At 45.1% G+C, this 20,760-nt stretch overlaps 1 protein-coding gene across 1 annotated transcript in view; it reads right to left on the reverse strand.

The window, feature by feature from the left end:
- Positions 1 to 20,760, reverse strand: part of LOC121441068 (BCL-6 corepressor-like protein 1) — a 66,486-nt gene that overhangs the window by 31,235 nt on the left and 14,491 nt on the right. Inside the window, exons 2-6 of the mRNA XM_041642203.1 lie at positions 16,930 to 17,059; positions 10,485 to 10,575; positions 6,948 to 10,247; positions 2,421 to 2,586; positions 1,309 to 1,389 (exon numbers count right to left, since the gene is read on the reverse strand). Of these exons, the coding sequence (XP_041498137.1) occupies positions 1,309 to 1,389; positions 2,421 to 2,586; positions 6,948 to 10,247; positions 10,485 to 10,575; positions 16,930 to 17,015 (3,724 nt within the window). The 5' untranslated portion in view covers positions 17,016 to 17,059. The remainder of the gene's footprint in view (positions 1 to 1,308; positions 1,390 to 2,420; positions 2,587 to 6,947; positions 10,248 to 10,484; positions 10,576 to 16,929; positions 17,060 to 20,760) is intronic.

Raw genomic sequence — 20,760 nt, forward strand, 5'->3', positions numbered from 1 at the left:
TTTACACTACAGGAGATCTAGCAGCTTCCTTAGAAACAACACCACCATGTTTCTCCCAAAGCCCAGCTGTTAACGCAACAATCCCAAGAGCCCAGTGAGGTCAGCGGAAGACAGCAACGGTTGGAGGGAAAAAGGCATCCTTGACCAAAGCTTCAAGTTGGTCAGAGTGTTTAAAGATAGCAAGTATCCCACTAAACTTTGCATTATATGGACCAGGCAGGGAACAGTGTGTTCCAGTTAATCTAATATTATGGTTAATACAGAATCACCATAGAGATCACACAGAAATCACCAATTTCCAAAGAATCAAATACAGCTCAATGTGTTTAACACAAAAATGGGACTGGCCATAATGTAATCACTCTTTGATGATTCAGAGGACACTTCAGGACTTTGTGAGGCCTCTGGGTCATCATTATAAGCCCCAATTACTACAGAGCTCGCCATGTGCTGGGGTGCCAGTTAAGGAGATGTCAGATCATTGACTATATTGGGTCATGTTTCTCCATTCCTTCCAATTTGCATGGAAATCTGGGTGAATGCAGGCAACCATCTCTGTCCTATGTGCCAACAGAGAGCCAGCAGAGAGTCAGCAGAAAAGAGCACAAACTGGAAATGACTATCTTCTTTAGACCCTAGACAAGTTCAGTGGATCAAAAGTGATAGTGGCTGCCCAGAACACTCAATGCCTTTCTACCTTTCTCCTCTTAGTTGCAGTGGGAAGCACCTCCTCCTCTTGCTCAAGGGAAGACCTCCTGGCTTCCCACATCACAGTCTGCCATACCAGCAAAGGAGCTACAGATCTATCTCATGATCACTGAGAATCTCATCACCCTATGTGATAGATATTATCAAAACTTTCTGAGTGGCAGGGGCCTTTCTTCTTTCCATCACTGGCTTTTTTTTTTTTTTTGGTTTTTCGAGACAGGGTTTCCCTGTAGCTTTTGGAGTCTGCCCTGGACTAGCTCTAGCTCTTGTAGACCAGGCTGGCCTCAAACTCACAGAGATCTGCCTGCCTCTGCCTCCCGAGTGCTGGGATTAAAGGCGTGTGCCACCACTGCCCAGCTCCCATCACTGGCTCTTAACAAGAGATAATGCCAAATCTCTAATCTAACAAAGCTAAGAAAACCACCTAAAATTGTTGGTGATCCCTCTGCCCACATCCAGGACTCTCTTGTCCCTGCAAGGAGCCTGTCATTTTAGCACAGAGAAGCAAAATTCCAACCGTCTACTTGCACCAATGGCAAAACCATCCAACCCACCTTTCCAAGGACGCCAAGGCAAGATTTTACTCTTAGTCTTACTCACCAGACTGACTACGTGTCCGAGTGCTCAGAACCACAGGGATGAAGTCACGGAAACTGTTCTTTGCTTTCTTTTCCAAGGAACCTAGAGTGATGTGTGGTTTAGGGACAGAAGGCAGAAATATCATAATTAGAAATCTATAAACCAGAAAGCCCACATGGGATGTTCAAATGAGAAAACCAAAAGGTTAGTATTGGCCCTGCAGTTACACTGGCTTAACCCAACTAACTCTCCTTATGCCACCATCACTACCCATTTCTTTGGGAATGGTAGTTTTAAAAATTGGGAGCTAGGTCATTTTTACTGGCACCAATAAAGGCAATGTATCCAATCAACTCAACAGCATACCCCAAAGTAGCATATCTGTTTACATAACTCAAAGGTTAACTTAACTTTGTTCGTTACATTCTAACTGAGCTGTAGCAAGTTAAGGCAGGAAGAGGTAGACAAATGGAAACAAGTATACAAGAACAAAGTAAAAGAGGTAGGTCATGTCCAATGAGAAAGATCCTGAACGTGGACTATTGTAGCCAGGATTGCCTGGGTCATCTCCCATGAAAGCACTGAGGGACCATTTACAACAGAGTATACAGGTCAAGCATATCCCACACCCAACCCAAACATTCTGGGTATCCTTAAATGATTAAAAAAGGGCTTGAGACATCTGTAAACCTTTCTAGTAAGCGAGCTAGTCAGCTATTGGTTTTTAACCTTTTTAGAATGGGAGTTTTCCAACATAACAAAAGGTAGAGAAAACAGTGTTATGAATCCCAATTCTGCTGTTTTTGTCTAAGTATTCTTACAGCTGCTTTTTCTTTGAGTCTTAATCCCACCTCATGGAAATGGGTTAGTGACTCTATTGTAGAACTCCTATCTGTTTACAAGTCACCTTATTCAATGTTAAGACTTCAGAATGTGTGGTACTCTAATGCATTAGGCCAGAATACATCCATCCTCCTTGGCTGTTGAACTTCAGAGGTTCCAATTCTATCTCTACTCCACAGCAGAGAAGGATTCATTTTCTACTCAATCTTTCAACTATTCTCTCCCCACCAAAATTCCACTGGCTCCCTGGGGAGCTTAGGCTACAAGGTCATGCATAGCCTTTGGGGTACCTTCCTCATGACCGTCAGCTCGTTTTCCTGGAGGCTGGGACTCTGGTTTTGTTGGCTTCAGGTGCTTGTGCTTTCCCCTGACTCCATTGTGCTCTTTTCCTGAATCTGAAGCCCCTCTGGGACTTTGCTTGGTGGGTTCCTGGGGGTCTCCAGGCAGCTTCCGGCACTATGAAAAAGTAGAAAGAGTCAGATCTGGGGTCAGGTTTGCTTCTTAAGAATGTTCTCCCACAGTTATGTGCCTGCTGCTCATGCATGGATATGAACTTCCTAGAGTTAAGACTGGGGGTGTTTGTGTCACAGCAATATAGGACACAGTGGGCTATAAGGGTTCCCTTGGACTGAGTCAAATGACCTTGCTGTTCCCTTCAGGCATCCATATAATTTTAAAGATGTCTACAAAATCTGTATTTATGGCCCCTGAACACACATCCAAAGTTGTTTTAAAAGGTCCAAAGTCAGGACCCATACTGTGTATACCTGTAGACAAGAGATAGGGATTAAAGAAAAATGCCTCTTCCGCAAGTTGGATAGCTACATAGTTTAAGCAACATCACTGTGAATAGTATTACTATCAATTGAAAATAATTCTGAGAACTGTCAAGAAAAATTTTTCTCATGTACCAGTTAAGGCCAGAAAATGGATTTAACTACAGCAAGAAGAGGAACATTACATAGGAGATGTGATTCCCATCTCCCTGTGAAGATAATGGACAGGGCCTAGTTTGGTATACCATTCATAGTGAAGCTGAGTATACATTAAAGGCTGCTTTACACTCTGTATCACCTTGAACTCTAGCATTTGCTTTATCATAACAACTATCTCAATGAACAGATGAAGAAACTGAGCCTCTAAGATAATAGGTCAACTGACTTTTTCTGGGCCACACACAGTCTAGCGTCCATACTAACACAAGGGATGCCACTACCAGGCCACCCTGCAAAATAGCTTATTTATACCTGCAGTAAGAAAGATAGAGCTGGGACTGCTGGCCTTCAGATCTGGGCCTTTTCTCATCAGTCTTCAAAAATCTCCTCCCCTATTTGCTGTCTCTTCATCAACTATTGCTGCTCAGTCCCATTCCCATCTACTGCTGGTTTATCAGATTACACACTACAAGAACTTTACCCCAAAGCCACAGATTTTCACAAGCTTTCAGGTCCCTCTATGACACTAAACAAAAACGGGATAAGTCGGGTGGTGGTGGCACACACCTTTAATCCCAGCACTTGGGAGGCAGAGGAAGGTAGATCTCTGTGAGTTCAAAGCCAGCCTGGTCTACAGAGTGAGTTCCAGTATAGCCAGGGCTACCGAAAAAAAAAAAATCATCTCAAAAAACAGAAACAAACAAAAAAAGAATGGGATAAGATAGTTGATGTAGGGAATGTGAGAAGCATTAAACACACTCAAAGTCAGCTGGGTATGGTGGGGCACGCCTTTAATCCCAGCACTCAAGAAGCAGAGGCAGGTGGATCTCTGAGTTCGAGGCCAGCCTGGTCTACAGAGCGTGTTCCAGGACAGCCAGGACTACGCAGAGAAATCCTGTCTCAAAAACTAAAAAAAAAAACAAAGAGCAACAACAAAACCAAAAATAACCAAAACAAAACAACAAAAAACTTTGAAGTTATGTGGTGGTCAATCTTGATTTGCCAACTTGGCTAAATTGACAAACTGCTATGTAACTCTGGGTGTATCTGTGTTTTTTTCCCCAGAGAGAATTAACTAAGAAAGGAAGAGACCTGCCATAAAGGTAGGGAACATCATACCAACCACAAGCCAAGGACTCAGATGGAAAATGAAAAGGTGATGGGCTGAGAAGGTAGTTCAGTAGGTCAAGTACTTGCCACAAGAGCATGAGGACCTGAGTTTCATCACCAGAAAAATACTAAGTGAGGTAGTTCATGCTTTTAACCCCAGCACTAGGGAAGCAGAGCTAGGTGCATCCCTCAACAACTGTATTATAATTGGTGAGCTTCTGGTTCCAGAGAAAGACCCTGTCTCAGAGCACAAAATAGACAGCTAACGAAGAATCACATCCAAGACTGACCTTGGGCCTACACAGGTACCTGGGGACATGTACACCCACACACAAGAGCACACCTAAACACAAAATAGGAAAATGGGAGCCCAGTACTGCAGACATTCAATTGTATTTGCAGTCTCTCTTTCTCTCCCTCTCTCCTTCCTGCCTTCCCTTTTGGCTGCCACGGGCTGCTGTTCTATTCCACTACACTCTTCCCACTATGAGGGACTGAAATCTCCAAATCCGTGAGCCAAAACAAACTATTCTTCTCTCATTGTTTTCTCAGCTACTTAGTCACTAGGATGAAGACTGACACTTTTCCCCCTAATCACATCTGTATCACCTTCCAGTACAGTTATCAAACCTCAGTTCCAGCAAAGAGGATGACAGCTCTCTCACTAATATTTGAGGTGAAAGAAACCTCAATTCTCCAGGTACAGGCATTACCCATTACTCAGCGGAGGACTAAGCTGAATGAAACTCAAGTTACTGCTAGTTCCTATGAACCAAAGTGTCAAGAAACAAAGACCTAGAGAGAAAGGAGGAAAATGAAGATGACTGCTTAAAATCTGGCCTTCAGGTCCATCCAAAGAACAACTATTTTAAGTCAGGAGAAATAAAATTCAATACACTACAACTTGAACATGTCCTATTTATTTCTAAATATTGTTTTTTAGTTGCCCCTTTTGAGTATAGAGCATTAACTTTTTTTTTAATTTATTTATTATGTATACAATATTCTGTCTGCGTGTTTTGCCTGAAGAAGAGAGCACCAGGCCTCATTACAGATGGTTGTGAGCCACCATGTGGTTGCTGGGAATTGAACTCAGGACCTTTGGAAGAGCAGGCAATGCTCTTAACCACTGAGCCATCTCTCCAGCCCTAGATCATTAACTTTTACATCCTAAAATAGACATAACAGAACATCTAGAAGAGATTTCTGTTTGTACCTTCTGCCAGGGAAGCAGTGAAAGTAAAAATATATGATGCATTCCAACTACACAAGAAGTTGGGAGGATGTAGAATCAAGATCAGTGTTCAGGTTAACAGTTAACAAGAATAAAGGATAAGCAGCATCAAATGAAACATAATTCTTTGGCAGGCAAGATGCATTAGCAGGTAAAGCTGCTTGCTGCTACACGTAATGATCTGAGTTCAATCCTTGGTGCCCACTCAGTAGAAAGAGAACTGCTGAAATTGTTCACTGACCTCCATAGAGATGCTGCAGCACGCATGTACCACACATATACACACACACAAATAAATATAAATGCAATAATAATTTTGAAAGAAACACAATTCAAGAAAGCAACAGAAACCTAGTCTGCCTCTTGGCCACTCCTAGCAATGGGCTGTTTTGAATTAATGCCTCATCTTAGCTTAGTTATCAGTCACGTGTTTCTCAACAAAATGTGACCTAACAAAACACCTGGATTATTTGGTTTCCAAAGGGGGGGGGGGACTGGAAGTGCTGGTTGCCTTCTCCTTATCCTGTAACTTTATTCTCTGCTCCACTCATTTTTCAATTGGCCTACTGAACTAATCATCTCCTACAGTTATCTATGCCTACCTATCATTAAGTCAACATGGCAAGACATAAGCTCCACGAGGGCAGGAGTCCTTCTATTTGTGATACTAAAAACAAAAGGAGCCACTGACACCAACTGAGTGCTTAATTATGTGCCAAGTACTATTTTAAGCACTTGTACACCATCTCATCAATTTTAACAACTTTACTGAGCTATGCTGTACAATTTGCTTACTTACATGTACAATGTAATTGTTTTTAGTGTAAACACAGAATTGTGTAACTATCACCACTGGTATCCTATAGGAACTATCTCATCACCCTGAACAGAAACCCATTAATTGGTTATTCAACAAATCTCCTAGCCCTAGACAATTATCAGGCTACTTTTTCTCTTATCAATTTGCCCATTCTAGATATTTCATATCAACATCTCATTTAACCTTTCCACCAACCCTCAGAATAAATGCAATTTGTCTCATTGCAGAGATGAAGGAACTGAGGGTAAGAGGGATTAACTAGCAAGCTTTATCTTAATCAATGTCACAGAGCTAGGAAGAAATAGAGCCAAAAAGACTCTATCAAAAAGTTCCTTCCTTCCCTGGGCCCCAAACTGCCAAGGCCAGTGGTCCATCATCTTTAAAGGACCAGGAAGAACTGGTCCTTGGAGAAAAGCCTGTGATTAAGTGATTTCCTTCGCCAGTATGTTCTTCTGCTTTCCAGCTTTATCTAGGACAATGGCTTCCCTGGCCCCAAGGATGAAATCATTTCCTACATCCTATGGAATGAGCTTTGCCCTTTCCAGGTAAAAAATATAGAGACCACGAATTAAAAGCTCTGTCCATTCATCAGCTCTGTTCACACAGTTAAGCTATTCAAGAACACTATCTAGGAATTGGGAGGGAGGGCACCAAATTCAGCAGAGACCCACAAGCGAAGCAGACCATCAGAAGTTCTCAGCCATATACTGGTACCTACCTTGGATCCCAGGAAACTCTGGACCACGGGCTTATCCTGTGGCTGAGGTGGCGGTGGTGGCTGCTGCTGCTGCTGCTGCTGTGGCTCTTCCTCGGTTTCCTTTTCTTTGTTACACTTCACCTTTTTGGGTGGCAGAGATTCTGTCTCTTCATCTGGTTGCCAACTGTTCTTGCAAGTAAAGACCCCAACGCTTTCCCGCTTGACTCGAGTTTGCCCAGCTTTAGCCCGAGCTTCAGCCAGGCCCCTCTGGGGAACTGCTGGGAGACCATCAGCCCGGAAGCAGTTGGCTAAATTGAAGACCACATCACCATCCACTTTCTCCATTTTCACCCGCCCCAGATCCACCTGACTTCCAAGCTGTGAAAGGTCTGTGCTGGGGCCCCTCTTGCTGCTTGGAACCACATCTAAAATGAGTTCCTTAGAGTGGCTGTCATGAGGTAGCAAAGGCAGCTCAGGCATCTTGCACAAGTTCTGGGGTGTGGCCAGGACCAGCTCATGGGACATATAGGTAGCAAGCACTTGGTTTTTAGGCTTTGTGTCTCCTGCCAGCTTCAGGCCACAGGCTGCCTGGGGGCCTTCCATCTTAGGAGTACTATCAGGGCAGAGGTGGCTCTCAGATTCTTCAGGTCCCTGATTCACTCCAATGTCCCCACTGCTAGGCTGAACAGACAGTGCCAGGGTCCCTGTCTGAGGGCTGAGAGTCAAGAGGACAGGATTGACTTGTTCTTCATAAGGCTTGGCAGCAATTCGGCAAGTTTTGTTCTTTGTGACAGCATCCTGTTCTGAAGCAAAGGGGCCCCCAGGCCGTGGCTGCCCCTCAGGAAGTCCATGAACAGCTTCATTGGAGCCAAGAGATGACACACCAGAAAACTCAGAAACAATGCTGGTGGGCCTGATAGGCACCCCCTGATTGGGGGTTAGTTGCCCGGCACTGGAAATGCCAATAGAAAGCAGAGATGCTTGGTGGTATGGTGACCAGCCAACAGGCAGGACCTGGGTGCTAGTGGGTTTCCCATTGACAGAACATCGTGGGTACATATTTGCCAGCCCTGTAGGTTTCCATAAAGATAGCTCCTTGGTTTGGCACCCTGGCAGCCCAGGGGCAATGCGGGCTGGGGTATAACGGGATTTGACTGTGCTTTGCTGTCCCTCAGCACCAGCCTGGCTGCCTTTCTTGCCACAAGTGGCACCAGTGCTCTTAGGCTCTCCTTGATCAATGATGGAGATAGGCTCCTGCTTGGGGAGATGGCGAGGATCTCGATTAAGGCCCAGGTTAGGGTCCTTGTTCAACAGCAGGGATGCAGGCACTGGGTTGGCCACTCCCACATATGTGCCAGGAATGGTGCTGATCAGAGCAGTTGAGTTTTTTACCCAGGTGCTTGGGTCTCCATTCCTCACCATCTCAGGAAAGATAACAAAAGGTGAAGAAGTGGAGCCCAGGCAGGAAGTGACATTGCTGCCAGCAGCTTGAGTTGTGCGCTGAGACCTAGACAGGACTGTGGAAAGGAGGGCCTTGCTGCTGGTGTGCACAGGGGTCAAAACAGGCATGGGAGGTGTTTTACGCTGGTTCGGCAATGGAAGCTTCTGACGGTTGGACTTGGAAGAGAGGTCAAGAGGCATCTCACTGCACTCGGGTGGAGAGGCCATCTCTCTCTCCAGTTGTGGAGGTGACTTAAGAGGAGAGAAGGTAACAGAAGTTCCTTCTGTTTGTTGCTCGGTGACCCCTGGCATCTTGGAGGGGTGTGGTGGGACTGAGTTCCCGCTGGGGGCTGGCAGCAAAGGTTGTGAAGTTGGAAGCACCTTGGCAGAAGCAGTGGTGAGGGAGGTATCTGCCAAAGGTCCAGGGACCCCATCAGGAGCAGGCTGGGTGTTAGTGCTGCTGGATGGGGACGTACAGGAGAGCCTGTTCACCTCTAAAGAGACCAACTTCGAATCTGAAGCCAAAGGCCGGGCCACAGAAAATGCATAAGGATAAGAGCGGAGCTCTGGGGAGGCCAACACACCCGGAAGACACCTATCCTGTAGGTAAGATGGCAGAACTGGGAGCGTGAGTGTGGAAGAGACTCCCAGAGTAGTTGGCAGTGTAGCCACACTGAGTGGCTGCCCACAACTCGGAGGTGGGATGTATACCAGCGGCTGGTTAGGGGTCAACACTGTCCCTGGCTGAAAAGACAGGGGAACTTTTTGCATAGCTGGTGCCTGAGCTGCAGGAAAACACACTCGACTCAAACTGAAGGAGGCTGGAATGGGTGCTGAGGTGGGGATGGCAGCTGGTGTGGCAGCCGGCATGGGCGTGGGGGCTGGAGTAAAGATTGGGGCCGGGGTGGGTGCAGGCACCGGTGTAGGAGCAAAAGCAGGGATAAGCGTGGGGGTAGAAGGCGGGCCAGAAGATGGGGTTGGAGTGGGCATTGGCACAGATGGAGGGGCAGGAGCTGCTGGAGGCGTGGATGCTGGCATGGGAGCTAGAACCGGAGTTGGGACAGAAGCAAGGACCAAAGTGGGAGCTGAAGGAGGCACAGGAGCCTGGATCAGGGCCAAGGGAGGTGCAGAAACAGAGACAGTGAGAGGAGTAGGAGCAGGAGCCGACAGTGGCACTGGGACTGAGTGGGGAGCAGAGGCTGGCACAGGCACCAAGACAGAGGCTGACACGGAAAGAGGGTTTGAATCAGAGATGAGAGTAGGCACCGAGGGCGGTGCTGGAGCTAGAGTGGGCACTGGTGCTAGGGGAGGAGAAGAAGCTGAAGCCGATGTGGCAACTTGGACTGGAACTAGTCCTGAGTGGGGCACCGGGGCTGGGACAGAAAGGGGAACTTGGAATGGATCGGGAACTGATGGGGACACAGAGGCCGACCCAGGGGCAGGAGGGCAGATAGGTGCCGGAAGCTGACTGAAGTTAGTGGTAACTAGAGGCAGGGTTCCCTCCACAGGGACTCCAGTTCCCAGAGTTGCCAAAATGAAAGTGTTCTTCTCCCCAACACTGTGCCGAGAGTCCAAAGCCTTTACCCCGGCTGGCGAGCAGTCAACCTGTTTGCTCATTTGGGTGCTTAGGGGAGTCCAGGAGCAATTGGCCCTGCTATGGCTGGCCTCAGTGCTATCAGGAGTGGGCAGCTTAAGCCCGTCTCCTGGGCTGCTCAGTGGCATCAGGAGGCCCTCGGCCTCTCCTGCATTCCCAACATAGTCCATTTTTGGCTGGGAATCATCAGGCTGATCTTCTGACCTGTGCCCAAGTTTTTCTGTTGTACTGCCATCTGGGTTTGCCCCCCGGGCATTGCTGCCACTTCCAACTGCTGTGAGCTCCACCTGCAATGAAAGAACAGCATGCCCATCTTAGCAAGCTCCCAGCAGCTGATCCAAGTATCCTGAGGCCTAAGAGGTAACTGCTGGTCCTTTCTGCAACTCAACCAACTGCAAAGTACCAATGTACCAATTTCTATCTCATCTAGAGCAACATCTGTCTTCTTGCTACCATTCTCAGCCATATACCCCCGGAAAGCTCACTCTTTGATGGGCAGCATATAACAAAACATAGATCCTTACCTTGGAAAAACTGCTGCTGACACAAAACTCCTGAGATCCAAAGTGCTGGCAGTCACCTGTCGTGGATTCCTCATCAGAAAGAGGTGCTCTTCTGGCAGGGAAGACACAACCAGAAAAGGGACATATGGCTCAGACTTAGGCCACTGACACTTTCTCTAGACGGCCCTGCTTCTCTGCCTTCCCACAAAACCCTCCTATCTCACTTTTCACGGCGGCTTCAGGGATAGCAGAGTACTAAGGGGATCAAGGAGGCAAAGCAGTCTCTGCATACGGCTTTGCAGGTTCTTCAATAGGAGCCTCGTCTGACCAGAATTTGGGGCTACTTATCCTGCTTTCTAGTGTTCTCACAAAAAGTGTGGGAGAACTCCATCTTAGCACCTTCTCCTTTGCCCTGGAGCTTACCCATCAAGGTGACCATTTCAATCTAGGAATTCAGGGCATCATCAAAACAGAGATAGATGTGAACTCAACAGCCTCAACAGCATGCAAATTCATTTCATTTTAAATCTCAGCTTGTTTCAAGTCTATATGGAAAGTGCCATATTAGGGTAAATCTCTTCCAAAACAAATCACCATTCCCATTGTGTTTAAGTCTAATCCAAATCTGAATCCCCTATTCATCCAGTGGTCCGGGCATGCCTGGAGACTGTACACATTCACATTTACCAGCACATACAACGACGCTGATTTGAGGCTATCTGGTCACTGACACTAAGAGGCTCTTTAAAAGTACTACATTTTAGCCAAGCATGTGTCATGTGTTTGTAATTTGAACACTTAGGAAGTGGAGACCGGAAGGTAAGGAACTCAAAATTAATTGGGCTACAGGAGACCCTGTCTCAAACAACAGCTAAATGGAGTAAATGTGGCAGTGATTCACATCTTTTTAAATCCTGGCACTCAGGAGGCAGAGGCAGAGTTCAAGGCCAGCCTAGACCCTGGTCTAGGTAAGGAATTTCAAGTCCTTAGCAAGACTACATCATAAGACCCTATCTTAATTTAAACCCTGCAAAACGATACAACAAACAAACGAACAAATATTTCTTTTTCTACAAAGGAATGGTTCTAGAACTCTATCTGGCTCCAGCCAGCATCTTCCCATCTCATACATAATACACAAGGAGCACCTTCCCTTCAGCCTCTCTGTACCACCACATTTCCTCCCTTCCCAAAGGGAGCCCCTCAAAGCCACGGACTTCACGTTCACATTGGTATGTGCCATAAGTAAAGGCTTAAGGCCAGAAAGCTGCGGCTCAACGGAGAAAAACCCAACTGTATCCCCCACCTTTTCGTAAAGAACTCTCTAAATTAAGGTAAGAATCTTCAAAAATGTTACATTTGACAAAACAAATAAACAAAAGGATAAAACTGCTAAAGTTGAAGGACAAACACCCAGTCAAAGTTTGGTACTCTAAGTGCAGCAGGAACACACTGCCCCTGCACTAGGGAGCATATCAATAGGGCAGCCGCCAGGGTGGGAGTGGCTGCAGAGGAGGTGGGGGTCAAAGAACAAAGCTGCAGCAAGTTTTCTTGGTGGGCAAAGCATAAGACTGTTCTGCCTGCTCTTTGTTTGATTTTGCCTGCCATCTTTGGAGCCCTGCCAGAGATCCAATACAGCCTGTGAAGAAAAGTCAGCCCCTGCCTTACCAACCACTCTAGTCTAAAGGTATTTGGGGTGCCTGCAGCCAACTCCAACAAGGAGGAGTACCCTGCAAATAACTCTCTCCCTCTGACTAAACAGGGACTCCCAAATAGTACCTGGGGCAAAAGAACCAAAAATGGCAATGGGGATCAGAACAGTCCTCTCCCCATCTTTTCAGTGCTCCAGAAGGGGCTAACCAAGGGGGAAAGGCTTGTCCCCTTTAAAAAACAGCTAGGGTGGCAGAAGTGGGAGAGTTCCAAGGCTGGAACAAACAGAATGACTGTGAGGCAAGGGCTTTGGAGGCAGTTGGGGGTCTTGAGGAAGGGGAGGGCCCCAAGGAAAGGGAAAACACACTTTTCACATCAACTCCAGAGAGACCAGAAAAGCAGGACCTATATGCACCAAGCCTTGGGCTGAAGAAGCATGTTCCAACTAGAATCACCAGGGATGGTTTAGCGGGAGGGCTGCGGGGGTGAGGGGGAAACAGCAGTCCCTGCCTCCAAAACTCCACATGGGAAGGCACTATTTGTTTACATTCTTTCCCCTCCTGACCATGCACCCTCCCCACTTGGTCGGCTGCTCCTTGGGCAGAAATCCTGCTTCGAAGCAGAAGCTATGTTCTTGCAAGCCAGCAGTTACCAGGGAAGCCTAGAGTCAGGCAGAGAAGCGGGTGGTGGCAGCAGAAGCAGCACTTCTGGCTACTCCAGCCATGCCTAAGCCTCACCACCAGCCCCCAAGCTCTGGGAAAATGCGTGCGATGATGTTTCAAATCCTCTGAGGGGGATGCAAAGCTGAGCAAATATTTAAAAAACACTCCACTGAGAGAGAAGCCTGGGATCAGAAAGGCAGAGGTGGGGAGGGGGCTGGGTCAACTGAGCAAGGTTATGGGGATAAAGGTGAGGAGAAAATATAAGGAGCTTCCCATCAGGACTAGAAATAAATTCTGTTTCTTCCCAGTAGAAGCCAGCTGGTATGCTCAAGGATTTGTTGAACTCAACCAAAATGAGCCACCACCTCTCAGCTGTTTTCCTAATTATTAAAGGCTAACACACCTGGACCTGTCATGCAGGCCCTTTTCAGTTCCTGTTGGTCTAAGAGAAATAGTCAGCCTAGAACGCATGAGACCAGCCTCTTACCAGTCCCTGAGACTTTTCCTATTTGAAGTCTTACTGCTCCTCCAGGACCCCCTTTACTCCAGCCAAGGCCTTCCCCAAACACTCAAGGAAATATGGATATTGGCCTTCACCCCAAACTCCTAATTCGTCTCTCCAGCCTGGGCTCAGGATGGCACTGTCCTCTGTCCTCTGATAGTCCCATGAAAATGCATCATTCTTGCATCGAGACTCCATAGGACCTGTTCACACCACACCTCAGCACTTACCAGCAATGTACTAAGATGTACTACCAGTTTGCTTTTTTTTTTTTACCAGTTTGCTTTTGTACTGACTAAATACTTAATTAAATGCCAGAAGCAAGCAAGCTGATTTAGCTGGAGGTTTGACTATAAAGCTGACCAACTGCCTGAAACAGTCAAAAAGGCAATGCCTTCTGTTCTCAACCATATTTGATGAAGCTGGGCAGACTTCTACAATATCATCTTAAGTTTATCCCCAAATACAACTTTATACCTCAAAACTGTAAGGTCTACAGTAAGTTGGAAAGGATGAGGAAAGATGGTTTTTCACAGTACTTTGGAGGCTAAGACAGAAAGACTTTCTTCCCATGCTACATAGCAAGACTCTTGTTTCCAAAATGGGGGCGAGGGTGGGGACTGGAGAGATGGCTCAGCAGTTAAAAGAACTTGCTACTCTTCAAGGGACCTGAGTTTGATTCCCAACACTCACATGACAGCTCACAACCATTTGCAAGTCCATTTCTAGGCATCTGATGCCCTTTATTTGATCTTTATGGGTACCAGGCATACACATGGTGCACAGACATACATGCAGGCAAAACACCCATACGCATAGAAAAAAATATATATAGAGAGAGAAAAGACATATTATATAGTATATGTGTAATATTAATTACCAGGCATGGTTGCTCACACATGACATCCTAGCAGTTGGGCTGAAGCAGTAGGATTACTACAAGTCAGAGGTCTACCTAGGTTATAATAGTAAGATCCAGGTCAGCCTGGGCAGCAGGAAAGAGACACTGACTCAAAAAAAAGAACACATAGGGTGAGATTACATTTTGGAAATCAGCTGTAACATAGCTTAGACTGTGGTAAGAAGGCGACAAAGGGAAGATGGGATCAGAAATGACAATGTTTAAAAGGTCACCTTAACCACTGGGCATATTTGCTAATTTAGCATCTAAAGAAAGGTCTGTAAAAATAGAATTTCACATCTACTTCCAACTCCCTTCTTGGAAGGAATATAGCACAGACAGTGAACCAAAGTAATTTGTCCACTGTTTTTTTAATTTCTCAGGTTAGCACACAACTGCCTGCTTTACTGAGACAGTCTCACTTATATAGCCAAGGCTAGCCTAAAACTTAATATGTAGCCCAGGCGCGGTCTCAAATCCACAGTATTCCTGCCTTAGCCTCCTGAGAACTGGGATTACAGACATGAGTAACCATGCCTAGCTTGTGCACTAGCGTCTTGAAGGTTCAGGCTCACAGCTCTAAGTCAGCCTCAACTACTTATAACTAGAACAACATGGTCGAGCAGTGCATACTCACAAATCACAACCAGCACCTTGCCTTGCCAAAGATCATCTCTCAGAATGATCTGAGAACAGACCTCACAGACAAAGATCATCTCTCAGAATGATCTGAGAACAGACCTCATAGACAAAGGAAAATCTTTTTCTTTCTGCTGTCTCCCAGAAGAATTTCACTTTATTTTCATTGGTTTTGATTTTTGTATTCTAAAATTAAATTTCTTTTTTAAATCCATCTCTAAATGCATTTCTCAGTACAAAACCCAAAAAGCTATCAGGTGCTAATAGAGTAAAAAAATAAAAGGGCTTATTCTCCTAAACTTAGTCTCAGACAAGTAAGTACTTCTCTAATTAGGAACTAAAGAAAAAAAATCATTTTTTTTAAAAAAAAAACAAGCACACCTTTAATCCCAGCATTCAGGAGGCAGAGGCAGGTGGATCTCTGTGAGTTCCAAACCAACCTGGTCTACAGAACTAGCTCCAGGACAGGCAGGGCTACACAAAGAAACCTTGTCTCGAAAAACAAAAACCAACCAACCACACAAACAACCCACAAACATGAAGCTGAGCATTCCTGAGTCCCAGTATTTCATCCCTAGAGCCACAAAATCCTAGTATATAAAAGCAAAAGTTGTCATTCTTTTTTCTCTTCAAAATTATCAACATTACCTCTCCCAACACACGGACGGCTTTTAGGTTTACCAGGGAAACTCCAGCTGTATTTCTTTTTTACATTCATTGAGTTATTTGAGGTGTAGGGTAGCACTGGTGTGTCCACGTGAACATCAGAGGACAACCTGTGGGACTTATTTTCTCCTTACAACTAATGGGTTCTGAGGATCAAACTCAGGTTGTCAGACTTAGCAGCAAGCATCTTTACCCAGTGAACCATCTCAACTGACCTAAACCAGGCTCTTTATTTCTTTTTCTTTTTGAAGACACCAGATCTTAAACTGGAGGGAAAGTCCTATTGTAATTCCTATGGCGTATTTGAATTTAAATAGTCAATAGATTAAAATACCAGAACAATGCCTTGAAGTTGGAAAAGGTCTCATAACCACCACACAGAGCAATTTGGCCAGGGGTTATAAAAGGAAAATATAAACTCTGAAGGACAATTGGGTACCCTCGATATGAGGTATAATTTTTAAGAGGCCTCTCTTGATCAACCAAAAATCAGAAAACTGAAACACACACACAAACCAGGCAGGCCTTAGCAACTCAATTTTATATTAAAACCTCATCTTCCTTGGATACTTCATAAGGTCTTCTTGACAAATTTTTGCTAGTTTCCTGATGCAGGAAGTACTGGCCCCCAAAACTCTGACGACCGGTTCCTACCTTAAAGCTGTATGATGAGGGGCTGGAGAGATGGGTCAGCAATTAAGAGTACACTGTCTTTTCCTCCAGAGGACCCAGGTTCAACTTCTAGCACCCACATGACAGTTTATAACTGCCTGTAACCCCAGTTTCAGAGAATCTGATATCTTCACACAGATGTACATGCAGGCAAAACACAACTACACATGAAATAAAAATAAATAAATTATATTTATTTAAAAAGCTACATGAGCCGGGCGGTGGTGGCGCACGCCTTTAATCCCAGCACTCGGGAGGCAGAGGCAGGCGGATCTCTGTGAGTTCGAGACCAGCCTGGTCTACAGAGCTAGTTCCAGGACAGGCTCCAAAACCACAGAGAAACCCTGTCTCGAAAAACCAAAATAAATAAATAAATAAATAAATAATAAAAAGCTACATGATCGACTTTCTTCCAAGCCCTGAACAAGAGACGAAAATATCTTACATGGAGTTTTTTTTTTTTTTTTTGAAGTTGTTGGTTCATTTATTTTCTATCTAAATCTTATTTTCTTACATGGAGTTTTAAGCAGCCAACTTTGACATAAAAAACAGAAACAGTGAGCACCTGAGCTTTTCTTTACTCTACAATCTTACAATTCTTAATAACGACACAGATAATACTAGGTGGCAAAGGTCATCTGATGGCTTCCTCATTTTCACTGGAACAAGGACAGTGTGGCAAAGCAGGCGATCCCCATGACTGAGGAAAATTAGAAACAAACAGGAATCTTGTCCCCAAGTCCTACCCCCAAAAGTGACTAGGTACAGCTTTACCTCTCCTCGTTGAGGCCGCACATGCGAATCCGGTCAGAACTGGTCCAGTTGTGCACGCCACTGTAGAGCGGTGCTGTAGAGATCATGACAGCCACTCACTGCCAGATAGGATCTGCTGCGGCCAATCCCCCTGGGGAAAATGCCAAAAAAATTAAAATGAGAATAAGCACAGCCACTTTTGCCACCTTTTACACTGAAACACTTCAATTAAGGTAATCATAGCATCAAAACGCTGAAGTGATCACTCTCACAAGCCAGCCTGCTATGGAAATGAAGGTCCAAAGAAGGAAAAGATCACACCAGTTTTCCAGTAATCCACATTTCAAGATGCAGACAAAGACACTGCAATCACCCTGAGTGATTTTTAAATTATCTTCAAAGGCACATATGCTTGAATGTTTTGAGGAAATTCAATCTACTGCATCCAGTTGAGGGACAGTATATTCTCGAATACATTTGGCCCAAGCAACCCAGTCAGAGTGCTGCGTCCATACCTGAGCAGCAAGTGCAGTGAAAGACAACTGGGGGTCTTTTTCACAGCTGCTGTCTAATCCATGGATAGGGAAGGATCTGAGTGACACAGCCAATTTAAGCTCTCCAGAGGAAGCACACACTTTCTTTATAAACCTTTCAAAAGTATCCTACTCTGCGTCCAAGTTGGTCACAATGCAACTATGGAAGGTGTGGAGAACTCCCTCTAAATTAGATGCAATACTCCCCTTGTACTCTGGCCACAAACAAATGAACAAAAAAACAAGCCTCCATCAAACAGGCATTTCTGTCCTCGTCCTTTTCTATTAGTCTGTCTGCCCTGCCATGGCTTACTAACCCTTTCACGAGCCAAAGTCTATTTGTTATTGACAACCACTGCACAGCCATTTCATCTCTGACAGAAAAGGGGGTATCAAGGAAAATAGCCTCATTCAGTACGCCTGCTTTGTTAACCTATTAGCTAAAATTATCATTCACCAAAGTTCAACTGAACGGAGCCCTATGGTGATTAGAATTTTCTGCTGTTGTCTGTGTTCCAAAGAAGTCACAGTAATGTACAATCACATCAGAGATTTGTTCCATTTATCCTCTTTTCAATTTTCACAAATTGTTCATATTCAACATAATTCACTTACTCATTCAACAAACATTTGTCCTGTGTACTAGGGATTCAACAACTAAAAAAACTGGCAAAATTCATACCTGTAGAGTGCTTACATTCTAGAGAGGTGGTGACAGGAAGGACACTAAGCATATTAAATTTTTCTGTCATAGTGCATCCCAAGCTACACACCATAGACTAAGGAGCATGGGTACAATGTCAGGGGGAGTAAGTGGCGGGGGCTGCTTCACAATAGGGTGATCAACATAGGCCTCACCAAGAGGAAAACATTTCAACAACCTAAGGGATATGAAGGAGTGAGCAATATAGATACCTACAGGGAAGAACATTCCAGACAGAGGGAAGCAAAGTTCTCAAAGCAGGAGGAGGCTGCCTGCTCAGAGCAACAAAGAGCCAGGAAATCATCACAGTTGGATTCAAGGAAGGTGGTAAGGAAAGAAGAGTGAGATATATCTCCCCACTGTTATCTTTGACTTCATCTTATCCTATTTCTGCGCCAGTCAAGGGGCTCTGTTGTCTTCGCCCCTTTTCTTTATACTTCTCCTGTTCTGTTTTTCCTGGCTCAGTGCTAGCTGGCTTCTGAGCATGTGCTCCTTCTGTTATCCACCCCAGAAACCTGGGTGTTCACAGAAGATGAGCTTTTCCCCTTACTCCCTCCTTTCCTTCCTATCTCTTCCTCCTTTCTTTTTTCTCCTTCTTGTTCTCTCTCTTGCTCTCCTTGCTCTCGCCTCACTCTCATTCAGTCTATTGGTCTCTCAGATGTCTTGTGGCCCCTCCTCTTTTCTGCCAACTCTCTGAACACAGCCTCTTCCAATTTTTCATCCTGCCTGTCTTCTCAGACTCTCCCTTACTTTGTCTCATCCTCAGCATTCCCGTTTCCTCTTCACTGTGATTGTTCCCTTCCTCTCTCCCTTGTTTCCCCTTCCATTCTTTCCCATCCCCACTTCTCCACCAACCCTCTGCTTCTTTCCCCGTCTCATCTTTCAGCCTATCTCCCCTTCATTCTGGGTCTCTTTCTGTGTTTCTCCTTGCTGGGTACGCCAGCCTTGCCCTCCATCTCTCTCAGCAGTCACAATTCCAATTCACCTCTAGATGTACATCTATTTCTCTAATCCTGTCCTCTCTCCATAGGTCTAGACCAGAATTCCAGATGCCAGCAACTTGCTGTTAACTGGATGCTCACTAAGCCTCTCAAATCCACCATATCTCAAACTGGACTCGTTATCTGTCCCTATAAATGCACTCCCCAACCCATTCACCATGTCACAGCAAGCTTCCTTAGTTATTAGCACCACCGTCCTCTCACTTGAAATATCTTCAACTCATCTCCCCATCACCCCGATGACCTCAAGTGTCAAGTCTAGATAAAGCCATCTCCCTTTCTCTTTCTACACCTCTTGCCTCTGCCCTGGTACAGGCCTTCATCATCTCACCCCAGGAATATTATTCTGGCCTCCTACTGCTCTCTCAGCAACCCATCGCTTGATTCCACAATCAATTCATCTTCTGAAATGCTGCTTCGATCAGACCTCCCTACTCTAGTCAAAAGCCATCCGAATCAAGCTAGCACTAAAGCAAGCTTAGGACAGCCTTCAGGGCCCTTAGGAGCTGGCTTCAAACCTCCTCTAACATTCTTCTGCTTTGTCCTACCGTTTGCCTGTCATCCTTGCCATCCCCAGCTCCTCATCATCCAGTTTCAGGACTCTGCTGCTTCTTCACTTAAATGTCATTGTGTCATTCCCCTAGCCTCAGCTCAAGAACCGTTGACCCCTCCCATTCTGGTTCTCCTCAAACATTTCCTTCTTTCCTCTATTCTACCATGGGTTCGTCTCTGCTATGAGTTAGCAGGGGAAATGGCATATCCATCTCTCCACCACACAATCACTTATTAGACTTAAGGAGTAACATCCTTTTTCTGTCTTTAGTTTCTCTGCAATGTTTTACCCACAGTAAGGACTCCTCAGTAAATGCATGCTACATGGGACTGAATTCTAGATTATAACTGAGGTAATGACCCTGAGAAATCACAAGAAGCAAAATAAAACTGAAAGTGACTACTATATTCCTGCTTGCTCCCCAAAAAATTCCATATATTATCTATAATACATCTTTCAAGACTACATCAGGGGGGCTGGAGAGATGGCTCAGCGGTTAAGAGCATTGCCTGCTCTTCCAACTTCAAAGGTCCTGAGTTCAATTACCGGCAACCACATGGTGGCTCATAACCATCTGTAATGAGGTCTGGTGCCCTCTTCTGGCCTGCAGGCATACATGTAGAAAGAATATTGTATACATAATAAATAAATAAATATTTCAAACAAAAAAATTAAAAAAAAATAAGACTACATCAGTTCACTATCTTTGCCCTGTTTTGTACCTTGAAATTGCAAGCAGCTGATGGGTATATAAACTCTGTCACGACCCCATAAAGTTGGGATTGACCTCCTGCCTCCACCTCCCCGACTGTGGAAAATCAGTCTTACCTCCATTTGCACTCCTATTCCCTTACTCCATATAAACTTGTAGTTTTTGACTTTTTCTTTACACCAGCTATAGCATATATAGCTTTCTCATTAAAAAGAAAAATACAATCTTTAATATGTGCTCATTTTTCAATCTGTTTAGAGAGTCACAATGCTTTATGCTTCTCTGATAGCTATCTATTTGGGGGGAACTTGGGACAGGGTTTCTCTACAATCCTGACTGTCCCGGAGTTT

The sequence above is a fragment of the Microtus oregoni genome, unplaced genomic scaffold, assembly GCF_018167655.1.
Source record: "Microtus oregoni isolate MIOR12 unplaced genomic scaffold, Mior012 000073F_001, whole genome shotgun sequence".
Lineage (NCBI taxonomy): Eukaryota > Metazoa > Chordata > Mammalia > Rodentia > Cricetidae > Microtus > Microtus oregoni.